The 19,118-nt window shown below is 40.4% G+C and overlaps 1 protein-coding gene and 1 long non-coding RNA gene across 2 annotated transcripts in view; one reads left to right on the top strand and one right to left on the bottom strand.

Annotated features, from left to right (window-relative positions):
• The window catches only part of LOC145459906 (uncharacterized), a 146,140-nt gene extending 127,852 nt beyond the window's left edge, over positions 1-18,288 (top strand). Inside the window, exons 3-7 of the mRNA XM_080338411.1 lie at positions 16,306-16,484; positions 16,919-17,017; positions 17,436-17,564; positions 17,646-17,762; positions 18,175-18,288. Of these exons, the coding sequence (XP_080194537.1) occupies positions 16,306-16,484; positions 16,919-17,017; positions 17,436-17,564; positions 17,646-17,762; positions 18,175-18,288 (638 nt within the window). The remainder of the gene's footprint in view (positions 1-16,305; positions 16,485-16,918; positions 17,018-17,435; positions 17,565-17,645; positions 17,763-18,174) is intronic.
• Positions 1,962-7,739, bottom strand: LOC145459903 (uncharacterized). The gene is made up of 5 exons (XR_013921589.1): positions 7,590-7,739; positions 7,085-7,201; positions 6,921-7,017; positions 5,303-5,462; positions 1,962-2,146 (listed from the first exon to the last, which is right to left on the bottom strand). It is a non-coding gene; the product is annotated as an uncharacterized LOC145459903 (long non-coding RNA).
• Positions 18,289-19,118: the final 830 nt, after the last annotated feature.

Below are 19,118 nucleotides of genomic sequence, written 5' to 3'. Positions count from 1 at the left end.
CTGTATATCGCTGGACTCAGTTTGCAAGGACTGGACTATTCGGAGCCTGGACATATCGATATCGAAAGCTTCGTCCATCATGCGTCGATCAGTTTGTGCCTTGGTTTTATAGTCGACTGTCTTTCTGCGAGCGCACACGCGAGGTCGCGAATATAGTTAGACTCAATCTGATACATTAGGCGTTCTTTCATTTTTACAAAGGGGTAACAATATTAAAAGCAAGAAATCGAGTGACGACTTGCTGCGCGAAGCATGCACAAAATTTTTACTTTTGATCAATATATCGCAAATTATTCTGCGTTATTGTAGTGTACGAAGATCTATCAAAATGTGACGGGCTCGTGGATCTACCAATGCGTCGGAACTGATATTTTAGTTATCACATCCCAAGAGTTGCGGCCAAACAAATCAAATTTTTGGTTGGCATTGCAAGTTCACAATATGTGCAATGCATTTTTGATAATACTACTGTATTTTCGGAAACTACCTCACCTGTGGGTAGTAGGCTGGACGATTTAGTACAGGAGCTTATGGAAAAGCATCCAGTGTCTAAATATATTTGATTCATAATTGGTTTGTAGTATTTTATACGAATGGAGCTTTGAATGAATAATCATCGTAACATTCAGGATTTGTTTCAGCCCAACATCTCTTTTTTATATGGGTGTTATCTGTGTAGTTCGACATGTCGAAGATATAAGTGGCCTCGATTGTTCGTGGTAAACTAAGGTTATCTATGTGTCATCGTATGTATTTATTTATTGTTATATTCCAGATGTAGATTGCTTTACTCGTTGTATCCAGCTAAATAAACGTACTTATGTTCAGAAATTTCTATGGTCGCTGAGTGCCCTCATCACAATTACTTGGATAAGGCGATTGCCATGGCATTAACAATATGACTTGGGTATGATACCGCTAATCCTGAGGGAGTTTTCTGATGCTGTCTTCTTACTCCTTACCTTCAGTTTCAGGTCACCGTGTATGCGATGATACAAATACACATTGCAGTTTGCTTTTATTACTAATGTTGGATAGCAACAAATTGGCATATTTACGTGTACAGATATAACCAAGCTGTCAAAAGGTGGATAATGCCAGTTCAGTGATCTTTCAGATATATGTATCTATAGGAAGTAAGAGCATCTACGATTGCCAGCTTTAAGTTATTACCTGAGAGTGCCTCGGAATTACCTATCCTGGATTCAAAATCTTCATACTGCAATGGAACTGATGTGAATGCTGTAACTGCCAGCTACTTGGTGGCTGTGAATAATGCTGATGGAGAAAATTCAGCATCATGGGACATATCAATAGGCACTGCTGAAATAAATTGAATGCCATATGCCATATTCTACGTATTAGATGTTTCAGCGTATTTAAATAAATCCAAAGAAGAGAAAGTAAAGATATGTCTGCTATGTATAGCAATGGGGTAGTGATTTCTGCAGAAGTGACCAAATGAGTTCATTGAATGAGAGAAACAATAAATACATGGGTAATTATTCCGATGTAGCTAGAATTGCCTAATTCAAACTGAAATTGAGGCTATGTTGGTTACAGCAATCTGTGCACTGTAGGAGTTTATAATAACTATTAAGTTTATCATCCGAGAAACTTAATTTGCGCGCGGATCAATACGACACAAGATACAATGAAAAGATGGCCTACATCCCAGCAAACACGAAACAGCCCATTGAGGTTAAAAAAACGTTTTTATTTGGTTCATATTAAAGACTAGCAGGATAGTTTTAAGTCGGTTTTTGTGTCGACGCGTTTTAACGCGTTCTTCACGCAAATCGGGTTCGTTAATAAAACGTAGATAAAACTGTGTATCTACAATGCTTTAGAACGTACAATCGATGGTCAGAAAAACATCCTGAGATACTAACATCCCTGTATTCCCATATTTAGGCATACCTGAGGGTGGCTGCGGACACATACACGTATCACAGTACACATTGCCTTTGATGAACTTATAATTCATACAGAAAACAGTGTCAACGAAACTCAAAGAAAATAATTCAGAACGAAACGATGTCAAAGAAGCCAATGAAAAAATAATCAAGCCAACTGATTATGTGTCTTCTTCATCTTCATATGACGAGGATAAGACGCTGCTTTCTGCCTTTTTCCCCATAGAACCCTACAGAGAAACAACAACATTGAATGTTAAAGACATGCTCGATCCTGTTTAGATAGCTCTTAGTACTACGCAGTGTTGGGATGACTCGAGTCACTTTGCAAAAATGACTTGACTCGACTCGGCGCTCGAGATGTATGGATTGACTCGTGACTCGGAGTAAAATTCACGAGTCAATTTCAAGTAATCAAGTAAACGGTGTCAATTAAATCACCCTATATCTTATGTACGTTCGGATTTTTTGCGATATGCCGGTATCACTTGTGAGAGCAAACAGCCATTCACTGATCGCACCTTTCACTGATCCTGTTGTTAGGGGAGATGTGGTACCGATGGATCAAAAATTGGAAAATGATCGCTGGCCCCGAAATGTTCAGCCGAAAACAGCAGATCTTTTGCTGGCTCAGCACTTCGATACAAGCTCTACCTATCGCGCACATATACATGAATATCCGTCTTTTCAAAAAATATTTATGGACGTTCAAAATTTGTTGCTCGAACGTGTCATCGGTCCCCACCCGGTGGGTCCAATGACACACGACCCGGGGACCTATGACACATATACCCTAAATAACTCAAATGTGACTACTTTTCTTGCTCAGCATTTTAATCTAAGCTGCAGCAAGCCAAAGAAGAATGTTTGGTCGCAACTGTCAAAAAATAGAATAAATATTAACTCAAATGTTGTCATAAAATCACGTTTCGATTCAGGCTCGAACTTATAAATTTGTGGGTACATACATATTGCCCGAAAATCCACAGTGTGACTTCCAAATACCTCGTTATAGCGATAAAACATCATATGCAATTATTAGATAAAGATTTTCTGTACGTAGGTATGTTTCATTTGTTTCATGATTAGTATGCTTGATTATTTTGCTTGATTTGGCTATTGTATCATCGGTCCCCACCCTACGAATTTTATACATGAATCGAAAAAAAGTCCACTCGAGGAAAGTACTGAAAAAAATAATAGGTGCCATTATATAGCCTGATACAAGCCCTACACTTCACAATAAAAATGATTGCTGGTTTGTTCGTGTTGAAGGTTACAAAGAAAAATGTATATGTCGATCTAAATTTAGTTTAGACCCCCCAAAACAAAAATCATCTGTGAGAGACCCCATAGCTCGCGCACGTCGAATTTTTTTGTATGTGAGGAAAGATTTTGCCAGCATGCAATTGTAGACAAGTTCACGGAGTGCAATCATGGAATTATCATAGAGAATTTTCAAAGTATTTTCGGTCCCAGTGATCCATCGGTACCACATCTCCCCTACATCATAATTTAATTGACCGCAAACGAAACGGTCACAGCTTATGCTTGCGTTGTCGTCGTAGTAGCAGTTTATTCTGTTAGCAAGGTATCTTTGTTTCTCAGACAGCACAGTGGTTAAATTGCGCGGTGCTATCTTTTACCAACTCTCCTGTATAATTTAAATCGAACGAATATTGTCTATGCGTCCCTATTCTCACGGAAGGGTAGTATATTGTCCCTTATCAATTTATTGCAACTTCTCGAGGCTTCGTATTCGATCCTCTATTTCGGCTGATAATAGAACGTAGCGTGTAGCTATAAAGTTACTCACATATGCTATTAGCAGTTCTACGTGTGAGTGATAAAACGCCTTTTGCATTTATATTTAACTTTATATTATTTGATTGAAGATAAATGACCGATTAATCCGTCTTTTACCCAGCAAAATGGAATGCGAGAACGTGTCGTCCGACATCCGACTTCGCGCCTGCACTCGCGAAGAGATCGTCGGCGATGAAACCTTTGCACAAAGTGATAGACGCGCTTTCACTGAACTCTTCGATATTGATATGTCCAAGCGTTGATAAATCATGTCCTGGTCAAATAAGCCCAGCGGTATACAGCGACGGCCCACAATATATGTAACTAACATTATTTCATTGACCTAATTGTTTCGTGAACTTTGAAAAAATTTGAAAAGGTTGGCCACCCCTGCACAAACCATAATAGACTTTTGAAAACGATTGGCCACCCCTGCACTAACCATAATAGACTTGCAATGTTAAATTACATAACATTCTGTTGAATAACATTACATCGTATTACATTTGAATAACTGAACCATGACACTGAATTGGTTAATCGATTGAATAATGATTGACAAAAATTTATTGATACCGTACATCAGGGGTGGCCAACCTTTTCGGCCAACGGGCCACATGAGATTTCCAAACCATTGCGTGGGCCACTTGAATGTTGATGTGCTTTTTTAGTCGTTCGATAGGAACGAACCGGATTATAGGTGACGGTAAAAAAGGACTCATATTACCACACATCAAAATCGTTAACAATTATGTCATGAAAACATGTCCTAGTCGCGCAAAGCGCGAAAATATTATTAAAGGTAATGAAAGAATTAGGTCAATAAAACATTGTTAGTTGCATATATTGTGGGTCGACGCTGTAAACTGCTGGGCTCATTTGGCCAGGACATGATTAATCAACGCTTGGACGTATCAATATCGAAGAGTTCAGTGAAAGTGCGTCTATCACTTTGTGCAAAGGTTTCATCGCCGACGATCTTTTCGCGAGTGCAGACGCGAAGTCGTATGTCGGACGACACGTTCTCGCATAATTGCCAATATAGCTAATATCAATTCCGTAAATAAGACGTTTCAGGAGGAGACACCAATACTAAAAGCAAGAAATCGATTGGCAATAAATCGAGCGCAGCGCTAAAAAAATATCAAGACAAATAAATCCTTTACGAGATATTCTACTTTATGGTCATATACAAAGATGGCTCCTGGCTACGCCAACATGTCGGAACTGATATTTTAGTCATCAACAGCCTAAAGTCCGCGGTCAGGCTAACATTCGCACACGCTGCGCACACACGACAGTCCTGCTGGAGACGCGATAGTTCAGGCTGGTAACATAGTGTAGCCAGAATACCCTGCATGCCGCCAAACAATGTGTTGGGGTCGCTAATATTCTGGCTGCTCGTTTTAATATTTTTGATATGACGATAAAGGGGTGGTGGCGAAAATTTTAGCTATTGTCAAGGTAGCTTGTCAAAAAAGTTCGAGAACCACTGAGCTAGCTCAACATTTACATGGGGTGTAAGGTAGGCTACTGAACACATATAGATAGGTTCGAAGGTAAACATAAATGTTGCTCACTATATATGATCTTGTACAACGCGAGCTTGTTAAAAGCCTCCTTCCCAGATTTCCCAACACGGCTGTAACTGCTCCACACACGGGTAGTAGCGACCTTTTTCATGATGGATCTGACAGATTGGCCAATTGTGTCGCATCCAACTGAGCTGAATCCAGCTATCTGAAATCATAATATACAAACAGAATTATTCAAGTGCAACGATCATACCCGACAAGGACTTCACAAAAAGACTTGGACAATTAGAAATATTTTAGCTGTTCCTGATTAGATTGGAATTACAGTTAGATATATTTCCGAATCAGAGTAGAATAAGGATTATAGCTACACAGCAGTTGTCTGCAAATTAGATTTAAATTAGAATTATAGCTACAGTTTGTATACAAATTAGATTAAAATGATTAAATTCGAGAAAACTCGGACATCGCATCAAGTTCCAAATCATGGTCCATTCTTATTAAGGACATGAGAATAGCAAATGTCTGTACCGTACAGCAAGATTGGCTTGTTTCACACAATAGGCCTACAGTCGCCTTTACAGGAAAACCAGGAATTGGATTAGAAGTAAAACAAAAATGCATCATCATGCATCCAAGCCTCTTGCTTTGAGTCTGGAGTTTTAACTAGGATTGCAGAAAAGTTGTGAGAAGACTGCTAACGTTACGTCACTGATATTTCAATGCAATGTGCTGTGTAACTTTCCAGTTGACCGAACAGTAGCTATAGATATAGGTATTGATAACTAATCTACGGATAGATGTGCAACACGTGGCTGACGGTTGAATGCTGAAATTGATGTCAGTTTCAAATTATTGCTTTTTTCAAAATAAGCTATTCGCCTGTGTGCAACAACACTATTCCGCACTAGCAGAAACGGCTTCGTCGTTGTACTAACGCATGGTGTATCATATCTGTTTGTAAAAGGGTAATGTATTGCATCTTATCAATTTATTTCTCTATTCTCTATTTTGGCTGGTAAAGTTACCAGTTCTAGAAGTTCTATAAACTGAGGCTGTGCAATTACTTACGCAGTTTAACAGTTCTGCGTATATGTGAGCGATACAGCGTCTTCTTGCGCGTATATTTAACTCTATATTCGTTCATTGGCTCAGAGTCAATTACCGCTCAATCTGTTTCAGACAGCTAGCAAAATGCAATGACATAATCATGCCTCATACGACGAAAAGGCACCTTGACTTGAATTTTGACTCAACTCGAGTCACATACAAAAATCGAGTGATTTGACTCGAGTCACCTTCGAAAATCGATTAACCTGACTTGACGCGAGTCAAAATATACAATATGGCGGTATCGTATCTACAGGGGTTCTTAAATACTTTTAGTCATGAAACTAAAATGCGGATATTCGACCCCCACATTGTTTTCAGAATATTAAAATGAATCTAGTGCACATAACTATCCCCGCAAAGCATGAAAATATAGTCTCAAGTTACTGAAGATACCTCATTACTCTAAAGAACCCTATTGAGGGATTCTGGGTACAGCAGTTGCAGTTATTGCTTCACATCCACGAATCAAACATTGATACTTGGTTTGAGATTGAGTTTTTGATATCATTATAATTATCAAAGTCAGTCCGGTTAAAAATTCTAGACATACCGAGGGAATAATCCACTTTTGCGATCGTCTCAGTGTGATATTGTGACAGTCCGGTCTGCCAAGTGGGAAGTTGCTTCTGCGTTGGATGAACTTTAAACTGCAATTGTATATCATGTTTTGCTAGCCATAAGTCTCAGAAGTATTAGAAATATTCAGCCTCATACCTGCGGTACAATCTTTTTGTAGAACAGTTTAATTCACTTTCCGGTCAAGAAGTTTATCAATTTTGCCAGCTCTTACGCATCTGCTTGCTCTTCCGAAAAAAATCAGTGCTGCTGTTTCTGAAATCGAAAGCAGTAGGTGGTAATCTTAGCGCTGGCAACTCGAGCTCAAAATTTTGCTTAACCGATCTCAATCGAAAGTTACTGTCACATTGATTTCGAAAATATAAATTAAAATTTGGTCCGGCCACTGGAAGCCCCCGAAAATAACCCTCAATGTCCGAATCTACATTGTTTCTAACAATTGTATCGCCCGTAGACAATAGTCGAATAAAGTCTCTTTTCGACTGTGACGCCAACAAGCGTCTCGGCAAAGTCGAGCTGTGTTCCCCATGATTGTCAGAGTATTTTGCGACATATAATTCAATGTGACCCGAATACGTCGAGTAGTTTTTGCATTTCGCATCATCGCGCATCCACGAATTTTGATTATACAAATGCAGCCTACCTACGCATATCACTGCGGAATTCGATATAGATGCGTACTTCCTTGCACGTAGCAGATGAATCCATTCGGCTCTTTGTGGGTCATAAATTTCATCGGAACTGACAATATTATAACATAGTTCTAATGTGAATGAGACACCAGTACGATAACACACTAGGTGTTCTCTGCGCATAACAGGCTAATTAACGAAACAGTGTTTATAGTGCATCATAGATAAATTGTACCTATAATTGGGATGTTCGGCAGTTTGAAATCATACATTTGCGATATCTGCGACGCCGATCAAAACATGGCGGCCAAAAACCACTTAGATCACACACCACTGTTTATGCCATTTTTGGTTTGGTTGGGATGCCGTTTAGGACTTAGCTGAATGAATTATGAGAATGAGCCGTTTTGTTAATCAGTCGGTTAATCGCAGAGAATAACTGGTGTGTTCTCATTTCTATTTGTCCAAATTTTTATATGCGCGACAAAAAATATGAAAGTAGGCTACTTGCATTTTAGGACGTATTCGCGTTTACAGTGATTGATGCGATGCAACCAACTCAAAGTAGCTGCAACCAATGTTCCCTCCAATTTTTCAAGAGTCTGCACGCACTCAACTTGGACAACAGTGCGTAGCGACTAAAAAAAGGTCATCACTTTGATGTTTTGTGCGCAGCTTAAATTTTCTGTGCCCAGATACGGTGTCAGCATGTCGCAATTGCACACTTGAGCAGCTTACAGGGAACATTGGTTGCAACACCTAAAACTACGTTCCAATATTGCCAATTCAAATAAAATTTAGGAACCATCAAGACCCGAATGGAACTATATAATTGTTTTGTAAATTGGCCAGCTAGCTTCAAATAAGTACACGTTGATGTTGATAGTAAATTCTACAATATGCGTTGGCTTCAGTGCTATCATTTGTATTCTCAAATTTGTAAATGCGCTACGACGCGAAATACTAAAACTACTCGAATAGGACGTATATTGGCATCACATCAATCTCTTGCAACAAACTCAGAGTGTCACGGCCTCACCGGGAGCACGGCTTGACTTCGCCGAGACGCTCAATGGCATGGCGTCACAATCGGTACCGTGCGTACCAAATGTTAATCGGCATTCAGCTCGGGCGCCCCTATTGTTCAGTAAAATGAAAATTTCCAACTTTGTGGGAGATTTTAGGGGGTTTCAGGGCCCCGTGGATATACTCAGATATCGCAGATATCGCAGGTATCGCAGATATCGCAGATATCACTACTGTGGATATACTCAGATATCGCAGATATCGCAGATATCATTGTGGATATACTCAGATATCGCAGATATCACCAAAAACCGCAGACATCGAGGTCATATAAAGGTCACGCTTCGTTTAGAGCGCAGATATCACGTCTTAAGCATGTCTAGGTCGATTGAGTGCGCGATATCAGGTCCGGACCATGCCTGGGGGAATTTTGTGCGTAGATATCAGCTCCGGAGCATGTGCGGATACAAATAGTGCGCAGATATCAGGTCTGGACCATACCTGGGCTCTTTTGATGCGCAAATATCAGCTCCGGAGCATGTCCGAATACAAATAGGGTGCAGATATCAGGTCTGGACCATGCCTGAGTTCTTTTGGTGTGCAGATATCAGCTCCAGAGCATGTCCGGATACAAATGGTGCGCAGATATCAGCACCTATATGAGCCTTGAACATATAATGCACTAACCAGTGCGCAGATATCAGGTTTGGCGTCTTTTACATGCGCAGATGTTAGCTTCGGAGCATGTCCGGATACAAATAGAGCGTTGCGACGGTCAACTTAATCGAATACGCAGGTAGGGCTAGTCGACAAACATGGTAAATACTGTTTAAACAGCTAAATGAGAAACTCCGACCATCTGCGCTTTGTTCGGCTCACGCATTAGCACGAATTCCGAGCCGTGTCGGATTCTTCGGGAATTGTGTATATTGCTAGTTAATCCGAGAATTATCAACGAAAAACTCAAATAACTCCGCTTGTACTAGTTGGAATCGATTCAAATTTGTTTTGCATCGTCTTTGAAGAAAATTCAACAATTTCGGGGGGTTGACAGGAAAATTTGAAATTTTTAAAACATATTTTCTAATAAATTAAAAATTTAAATTGGCTCTGCGGTGGCTTATATACTTGTTAGAATTGAACCAAATTTGGCGTGCAACGGTTTTTAGGGTAACCTGACAATTTAATCAGTGAATGGCTGGAATCCGGAAAAAAAGTTATTTTTGAAAGACACTGTACTCATGACACACAAAACCTGAAAGTACCTCAGATTTAAACCGCGGTATAAATACAGTAGCCTAGCCTATAACATTTTAATCCAAATTCTGCATGCTCATAGTAACGTAGAATGGTATGCACGTATAGGCACGTAGGATTTATGACCGCTATATAATTCTTAGTTAGGTTATGTTTTCTTGTACCACTCTTCTCCGCCCTTCGGGTGTGAATACACACTCTTTTCGCAAGGAGTGTGAGGCTATTTGAACATTTATCATGGCAATTATTCTTATAAACGTGATAGAAACATGTGCCAATGCTACTCTCTACTTTACAAAATACAAAGTGTAAAAAAGTATTATTATTTCCTTAAAATTTTTTCAAGTAGAATTGGATGTAGTACAAAGATATATAACCACTAGAGCAGGGGTGTGAAACATACGACCGGACGATTTTATCCGACCCGCAAAAAAATTTCGATTTGATGGAAAAATGCTTGTATTATCCTGCATATTTCTAACAAATGTTGAGATTTTTAGTACGTGAAACTTCTATTAAACAATCCCTCAATGCAGCAAAGGTAAAATATGTGCATAGGCCACATTTTACCTATTATTTTGTGGTTTCACTCTAGCAGTATTAGCAAAAATTCGGTGACATTGACACGCAATTCCGGGAAGCCAAAATGGAGAACACTGAGTTCAGAGTTTTATGGAAAAATTGACCTAGAATTGACCTAGAAGAAGCGAAAACGCCAATGTAAAATCGTTGCATGCATGAATATATGGAGAATATAGTAGTTACAAAAATGTAATTCAAATATCTGCGTTCGCACTACTGTATCACTTCTGACTGAAAAGGTTCCCGACCACCGGAGGAAAACGAATCGCGATTTAAATGAACCGAATTCCAACGGCCACGTCTACAGTTAAATCTCTTGTATTCCTCCCAACGCATGCGCAGAGTTAACGCCAGATTACGACTGAAACAAGGCGATCATAGAAATATGCTGATATCGTCGTAAGAGCCCCTGTTTTAGCGGTTTGTAACTATATTCAACCAGTCAATATTTGTATTTTTGCAAATTCCATTGTTTGCGAATAAACGTGTCGCTTGAATAGAACCCCTAATCCCCTATGTTCTGAAGGTTTGAATGCGGCCCGCTAAACAACTTGAGTTTGACACCCCTGCACTAGAGTAGCCTAAGTGATGCAAGCAGGCAAAATCTGCCTGAGGACTCAAAAATAACTGTAAGTGGTTTGTTACTATGGTCAGCTCTGACCAGTGACCAGGCCTGACCATTTCCATCCAGACATGATGTGGAGTTGATATCGACCAAAGAAATACGCTCAGGCATGGTTCAAACCTGACATCTGCGCAATATTTGTATCCAGACATACTCCGGCCGGGTCTGATAATCTGCATATCGCTTGGCGTCAGACATGCTGCGGACCTGATATCTATGCAGGAAACAGCGCCAGGTATGGTCTAGACCTGATATCTGCGCACTATTTGTATACGGACATGCTCCGGAGCTGATATCTGTGTACCAAAAGAATCCAGGTATGGTCCAGAGACCTGATATCTGCGCACCAAAAGAATCCAGGTATGGTCCAGACCTGATATCTGCGCACTATTTGTATTCGGACATGCTCCAGAGCTGATATCTGCGCACCAAAAGAGCCCAGGTATGGTCCAGACCTGATATCTGCGCACTATTTGTATCCGGACATGCTCCAGAGCTGATATCTGCGCACAAAATTCCCCCAGGCATGGTCCGGACATGATATCTGCTCACTGAATCGACCTAGACATGCTTAAGACGTGATATCTGCGCTCTAAACGAAGCGTGACCTTTATATGACCTCGATGTCTGCGGTTTTTGGTGATATCTGCGATATCTGAGTATATCCACAATGATATCTGCGATATCTGAGTATATCCACAGTAGTGATATCTGCGATATCTGCGATACCTGCGATATCTGCGATATCTGAGTATATCCACGGGGCCCTGCAAGCTGGTCTTTGATCATGCTGCCATTCTCGAGTAGCTCGATGTCATCAGCACTCTTGGGAGCATTGCCTTTAGTTAGGTTGATAATTTCTCCAATGGTTTTCCATGTGTTCTTGGGATCTTTGGAGCACTCTTCGAATCTTTTTTGGAAGTATGCTTTTTTGGCATTTTCTTTCATATGCGTCACTTGGTTTGCATATTTTTTGTACACTTTTTTCCCTTCGCTTGTGCCTTGCAGATAGTAGTGCTTATGCATCCAATCCCTTGTTTTGATCGCAACTAGTATGTCATGACCAATCCAGGGTTTCGATTTCAAGCGCCGTGCATTGCGGTTGACTTTCCTAATTGGGAAAGATGTGTCGAGGGCTGCCCGCAGTTCCTCAATAAATTTTTCAAAGTGGCGATTGTAGTTGTCAATTGTGAGTGGAGGAATTTTGTAGTTGTTGAAGGTATTGCTGACAATTTCAATATACTCCTCAATACCGCGTGGGTTTAAGGGCGTTCGAGATTCAAATTCTTTAGCACATTGTGGCAGGGCCAATTTCATGTGGCAGATGATGGGATAGTGATCAGTCATACTGTGTTGGAGCACAAAAGGGGACAGGTGATATTGATGAGTGTTACAGTAGAAGTGATCTAGTAGAGTTTTGGATTGGTCAGCTATTCTTGTGGGTTCAGTAATTATCTGAGCTATTCCATAAGAATCAAGCATTTCACGGTACCTTGTGTTGAAGTTGGTGGTCTTCAGCAAATCAATATTTATGTCTCCCATAATAAATATTTGTTCGTTAGCTGCCGTTAGCGTTTCCAGTATATTTGAGAATTCGTCAAGAAAAGTCTCTTGCTTTGTTCCTGGGTGTTTGTAGATGACTGCCACTGTGAGAGCTTTTTGTACATGTACTCTGACAAATATATATTCTACGCCTTCGGTTTCAAATTTTACGTCGGGCATCATGTCATATCTCAGACCTTCATTGATGTATAGTCCAACACCACCAGCGTTCGTTTTAGATGGCGAGTGTAAAAAGTTGAAACCTGTCAGGTTAACATTAGTTGTTGGATGTTCTTTCAACTTGGTCTCAGAGATTCCGATGATGGTTGGTGAGCAATTAAACATCTCAAACAGGGGGGGAATTTCATCTAGATGAGCTTGGAGGGATCTTGTGTTTAAGTGTGCAAGTAAAATTCCTTGAGATGATGGGATATCACTACTGTTCATTCATCATCATTCATTCATCAAACAATCGGATTCATTCAGCTGCGGTGTTTGTGTTTGCATGACTGCGGACGCAGTATGCTTCCCTAATTGGCTTAATTATCATTGCTGCTCCGCTGATCAGCTTGATAGCCAAATCGCGGAAATTCGAGATTATCGAGCATGGATACTATTTAAAATCATCTGCTGCGCCACGAAATTGGACGTGAGAATACACCACATTATGTCTGCCGTGTCCAAAGGTCATACCATTCCATGAATACTTGTATTTGGTACATTCCTTACGTCATTGATCTGACTAGTTGCCTGCCTTGTTGCATTCCTATTGTCTGTATACGCATTTATTGTAATTATTACATTATTGTTATTAATTTTCTTGCTTAGTAAATGTGCATTTCGTTTGTTGTCGTGATACTGCTGCCGACTTCTTGTTGCAGAAATCGGACCCCCTTCCCGCCGTCAGGACCGCGTGAATTGCTGAATTCCGAAATGCTCTTTCGAAAGACAATTACTCACTACCTGTCTGATATTTACACCGGACACGTGGAATTGGTCGCTAATCGCATGAGCTACGAATGCAGTGTGCGGCACTAATATGAATGTGATCTTCGACCGGATGTTTACCGCACCAGTAGTTCAGCTTCGCACCCGACCAACTAAATCGGTTATAGTTGCGAAAGTCATATCGCGATTATATATGGTAATCACTAATCACAATTACCGCGACAGAGTTTCGCTGATCCCAGTGGATCGATTCGTAAACTTTGAGCATTGACTGTTGCTACCAATTCGGCAATTTCGCGGCTTCCTATGCGGCCTTGTAAATAAATGGTGGTCATCTGTATCACAGACTAACTGACATTTTGCGTTCGACAAAGATTTTTGCCTTTTCCAAGCCATATCCCCGTATAAAATAATATCATTTACTACGGGATTCGACCATACAGCGTTAACATATAGGCTATTCTATACAGTTGAATATTACAATTATTACTAGGGCAAGTTTTTGCAATTTTTTTTTAAACTTCCGGCAGCTTCCTAAATACTCAGAAGTTATGTAGTAGGCCTATACCAAAATAAGCTGTTTGGAGGTTTATTATATTGCAAATTTTGCAACTCTTTTCGATTTTTCATGCAACTTCTAGCAAGTTTCTTACTGGAAATATTTGCTACTATATGTAAATAGATCGCTTGATTATTTCACTGTATTTTAAATTTGAGGTCCTTTCTGATTTGACGTACATTCGAACTTGACCGCCGGGTCAAGTTTTTCAGGCTATTGACATTGTTCAAGTTGCCAACATTAATTTTGGCTGCATTGCCTTGAATATAGAACGATTCGATATCTTATACCCTAATACTTTCTAGGCACTTGTCCATAACTGCAGCTTTTGGTGCAACTTTTATGAAAATTAGTGTAACTTTCCACGGATTTGACTGTAACAAAAACTTGCCTTAATTCTTACATTTTGTACTCGTACCGCTGTTCAATTCATTTACCGATGATGCATGCACGTGATCACGTGATCTCTATTCGTACATGGTATATAACCCAATGCCTATCGTATATTAACTAGATAGACTCATGTGTGATTTATTCGTACAATATATCTGGAAAAGGCGATGGTCGTGTGTTTAACTACTAGTCAAGGACTCATTCGTCAGGACGTTCGTCTCACTTCCAGTATATTTGTAAGCCGCGATCCGTAGACCACGAACTCGCTGTATACCCTCGCAGGCTATACGTTATATAACAGTAAGCCAGTTGCTCAAGGGTTAACTCTGGGCATGAGCAAGCAGCTATTGTCCCTGACCTCGACAGAGATGGTCAATAACTAAGTATTTCTACTTTTCCAGAGTAGTCAAGTATGTTTTTCGTACTTGCGCTAATAATTACTCGACTGTTTACATATATGGGCTACTTTCACTTCTACTTAAAGTAGCCTACTCATGTTCATTTTGCCTACTTGGACAAATTACTCAAGTGGCTATCATTTTGGACTACTTACACTCAACAGTTTTCAGTTTTTATGGCAAAACCAAACCGAAATACTTAGTTATTTACCGGATTGCAATTCGCTTCTTCTACTGTACTTGACTGTAGAAATTACGACGACGCCTCTACTTCTACTTGAGTACCCAAATACGACTAATTTAACCACCTCTAGTAGTTGATATTTTTCTAATTTTACCTCCGGCCATGCATTGAGGCTTGGTACTAAAGACTTTTTGAAAGGTTATCAGTAAATTCGGAGGCCCCTAATCCTCACCCCCTACCACAACGTCTTTAACTTAATCGAACCCCGAACCGCTGACACAAAGCTAACCCCTGTTTTAATTTATTCTTTACGCGGGACTCGACTTGAAAGACGCTTTAGTACTCCCTCGATGCAGCTGACTGGATTATCCCTAAGGATCGTATCGCTGCAGCCTGTAGTATATTTTTGAATGTAATTTTTACTGAATAAAAACTGTCTCTCTCAACATGCACTAGCCTAAACCTAAACCCGAGCCCGAAAACAATAATACCGAGTGCCGTATAACTACACTTCACTTTATTACTCCGTGAAATATTCATTTCCAAATTTATTAATACAATATTTTTGCATTGATTTCATAATGATAGTTATTACATTGGAAGTGTCAAATTCACCAACTGCCGATTTCAACGTACGGAATTCACTGCAACCGTTTGAAATAGAGGCGCATTGCAGAAACTAATTCAATTCACTTCAATACACCACAAGGCTGCGATGCAATGAAAGATAACCGAGCTCAAGTTGACACAAAACAAATACAGCAGAAGTAAACAAATGCACAGTCACTTTCATGCACTCGAAATATATAATTTTGTTTTGATTTGGTGGATTACCAATAAAGTATGTAATTACCGTGATGAATATTTGGTACATCGACGAGCGAAACACTGCGTAGACAATGAATCAGCAGATTCGTATTTATGACGTGTTCATATTCCGGCGGCTTCACAGTAGTCTCTATTCCTGTAACACTGTATAGGGTACATGTCCAATTGTATTTTGGTGCTGACTATCGCTGTAGGTGAGGAATGCTTTAGTAGGGAAGAAAGACGTGAAGGTTACATGGCGTTTAATTACCTTCTGTGAATATTAGCTGCTTCTGGTGGAGCTGGCGTCTAATGCTGCTCTCAAAACTTGTGAAAAATACTATGGGCCTCTCACGAAACCTGCCGGTACTTGAACTGGCTTGCTAGAGTCGCGTCGTCCTTTCAGACTACCCGCCCGGCAAAGGTAAAGACGCAGTGGAAGGGTACTTTGCCAAATTGCAAAAGTCCGTGTTCGATTTGACCGGAATCCTGAAGAACGCCGGACGGCCGAACCTTGCGTTTTCGTGGACTGTGAAATGCGTAGGTCTCGCCCTGCGCAGGCTAGCCGATCTCCATAATGTAAACGTAAGTGCAGATAGCTTCTAATTTGAAATTTCACTATAGCGAGTCGTTGAGACATCATACGGAAACCTTTTTGACAGCAATCTCCGAGATGATCGAATATATTAATTTATCAGCGGGTGTCTTTGAGGTGGTTTGATAGTGAGGGCTGAATCACCAAAGCTATGGTCGCGTCTAATTTCTCTGGTGGAGAGTAATTTCCTAATATTAGTACATTCGACACTGTATTGTGACTCTAGACAATCTCATTTTGAGGCCTAACCACTCGAGTGGTACGATTTTCAGGTAACTTTGACTAAAGTACCACTACATATGGAATTTTGGCAACTGAGGCGGGACCTTTGGATGTCTTCTTCCCTAATTAATTGCGACTGAAATTGTAGAAACTGGACAGCGTATCCAGTAAAGGGTTTTGGCAATATTTGTTGTTCCCGCAGAATGACAACCAATCTTACGACGTCAATCAGCTCTTGCTAAAAACGATCGATCGCCTTAGCAGCGTGCTGCCCGATTATGTGAAAGAATGTATAAGGAAGGTATGTGTCGTTGAACTATTTATCGGATTCAGCCGGTTTACAACTGTCAGTGACTTTTTGTGTTAGAACCTGCTGATAAAAAGATGTGAATCCCACCACTGACCATTTTTTATACCCGAAATCACGCATTTTTGCATGTTCGTTGTTCATAAATAGGGCTAGTGTATGTCATCAACCGAATGCTATCGTAACGCTGAAAAAAGTTTCGACGTCCCACGTGTAGCGCACAGCAAATACCTTCTCTTTCTGATATAGTTGAGAATGTATGTATTTCCCATAACTAATTTTAATAGGTTTCTATATACTTTTGAGTCTGATTCTAAATGGGAATTCACCCCTGCAATCTTAAATTTGATTGCAGTTGAATCCGTTGTTTAGTAAGAGTCTGGGTTAAGACATCTAGATTTGTTGCTTGCAGACGCTACGCGGCGATAACATCGACGTTGGCTTGTTATCGGGACTGCTGACGTTGCTACCCATCTCTACGGTGCAATCTCTGCTACGTACTGAGTTGGATCAGGTCGGAAACAGCCCGAAACGTATCATGGTAGGTTTTTCTCTTTTTTTTCAAGTATCGTCAAATCTTGCAATTAGTGATGAATGTTATACTTCCCTGTATAATTCTCAGAGCATCGCGAGGGCCGGCGTGCAGATACTGGTGCTGAATTCGTTGCATTCCGAAGTGCACAGCCTGGAAAAGCTGTTTGTCGATGCCCAGTGGAGCGAAAAGTTCAAATTTCTTACGGTAGCGTTTGATCTGCAACTGGTGAAATTTATAGGGTTGGGCACAGTGATTTGAGCACTTGCATCTGAATCGAGCATTAAGTCTAATGATTCTAGTCGAATAGTGAGGGATGATACTGAAATTTTATGCTCCTTGACACTAGGAGTTAATTTATCAATGAGAAATATAGTCTCAAGAGATTCTTGGAGGTACAGCCCTTCAATCTACAATTGAATGGTATATTCATATTGAAATGAACCAGAATATTGTCGGCTGACAATCGTCAGGGGTAATCGTCAGCAACTAGCAGAGAATTGGTAAGAACAGTAGGCTATATATCAACAATCGTATCACCAGCCCTAGAAATTTATGTCGTGAGGGCACATATCCATAAATTGTGCCACACATCTCAAGGCTGATTTTAATACGATAGATCCCGTTCGACCGTAATGCCGTGTCGGAACAAACCGGAAAATTGAAGACTTTTCGAGTGTTGCTTCATCATCCTAACTCGACCGGGAAAATGATAAAGGAATTTTGCTTGTGAGTACAGCGATTTTGTTGATAAGTTTGTGGCCTGTGATTTTTGGGAATAGGCACGCGCACATGTGCGCCGCCGAACTTGTTGGGGTCTTTTCCCTCTTTAACCGTTGTGCCTGTTTGTTATTGTGCACGCCTGCCTCTCAACATTGCCCCCGGCGGGCAATATCGCTCACTTTAGCAAAGAATGATTTAGCGGGTAGGAAACGGCATCTGTGAACGTCGAAAAAACAGGATTGGTTTTCAAGATCAACTGTGACATGGTCTGAAACGTTGGTGTAACCCGTGAGAGAGACCAATCATCCAATGACCGTGTGTTTGAGCCTCCGCATTGTTCTCTCACAAAATAAATTGACCGCTTACGAAGTGATCGAAGCTTACAGCTTACGCTGTCGTAAAGTAGTATAGTAAAGTATTTTTTGAAGTTCATAGGTCACTAATATTGTCACTTGACTATATTGCGGACATGTTGCATGTTGTCGCTGGGCTAAGTTTGCGAGGACTGGGCTATTCGACGCATGGACATATCGATATCGAAAGCTGCGACCGACATACGTCGATCATTTCGTGCCTAGGTTTCATAGTCGACGGTCTGACTGCGAGCGCAAACGCAATGTCGCATATGTTGATTGTTGAACGACACTTTGTCTCGTAATCACGAATATAGTTCGACTCAATCTGATACATTAGGTATTCTTCCATTTTCACAAAAGGGTAACAATAATAAAAACAAGAAATCGAGTGACAACATGTTGCGCCAAGCTTGTTACAATTTTTTTTCTACTTTGATAAATATATTCTGCTTTATTGTAGTGTACGGAGATATACCGATATGTG

The sequence above is a fragment of the Botryllus schlosseri genome, unplaced genomic scaffold (assembly GCF_051294905.1).
Source record: "Botryllus schlosseri isolate E-star unplaced genomic scaffold, Bs_hap1 Bs23a, whole genome shotgun sequence".
In the NCBI taxonomy this organism is placed as follows: Eukaryota; Metazoa; Chordata; class Ascidiacea; order Stolidobranchia; family Styelidae; genus Botryllus; species Botryllus schlosseri.
This window is presented reverse-complemented; position numbering and strand designations above follow the sequence as displayed.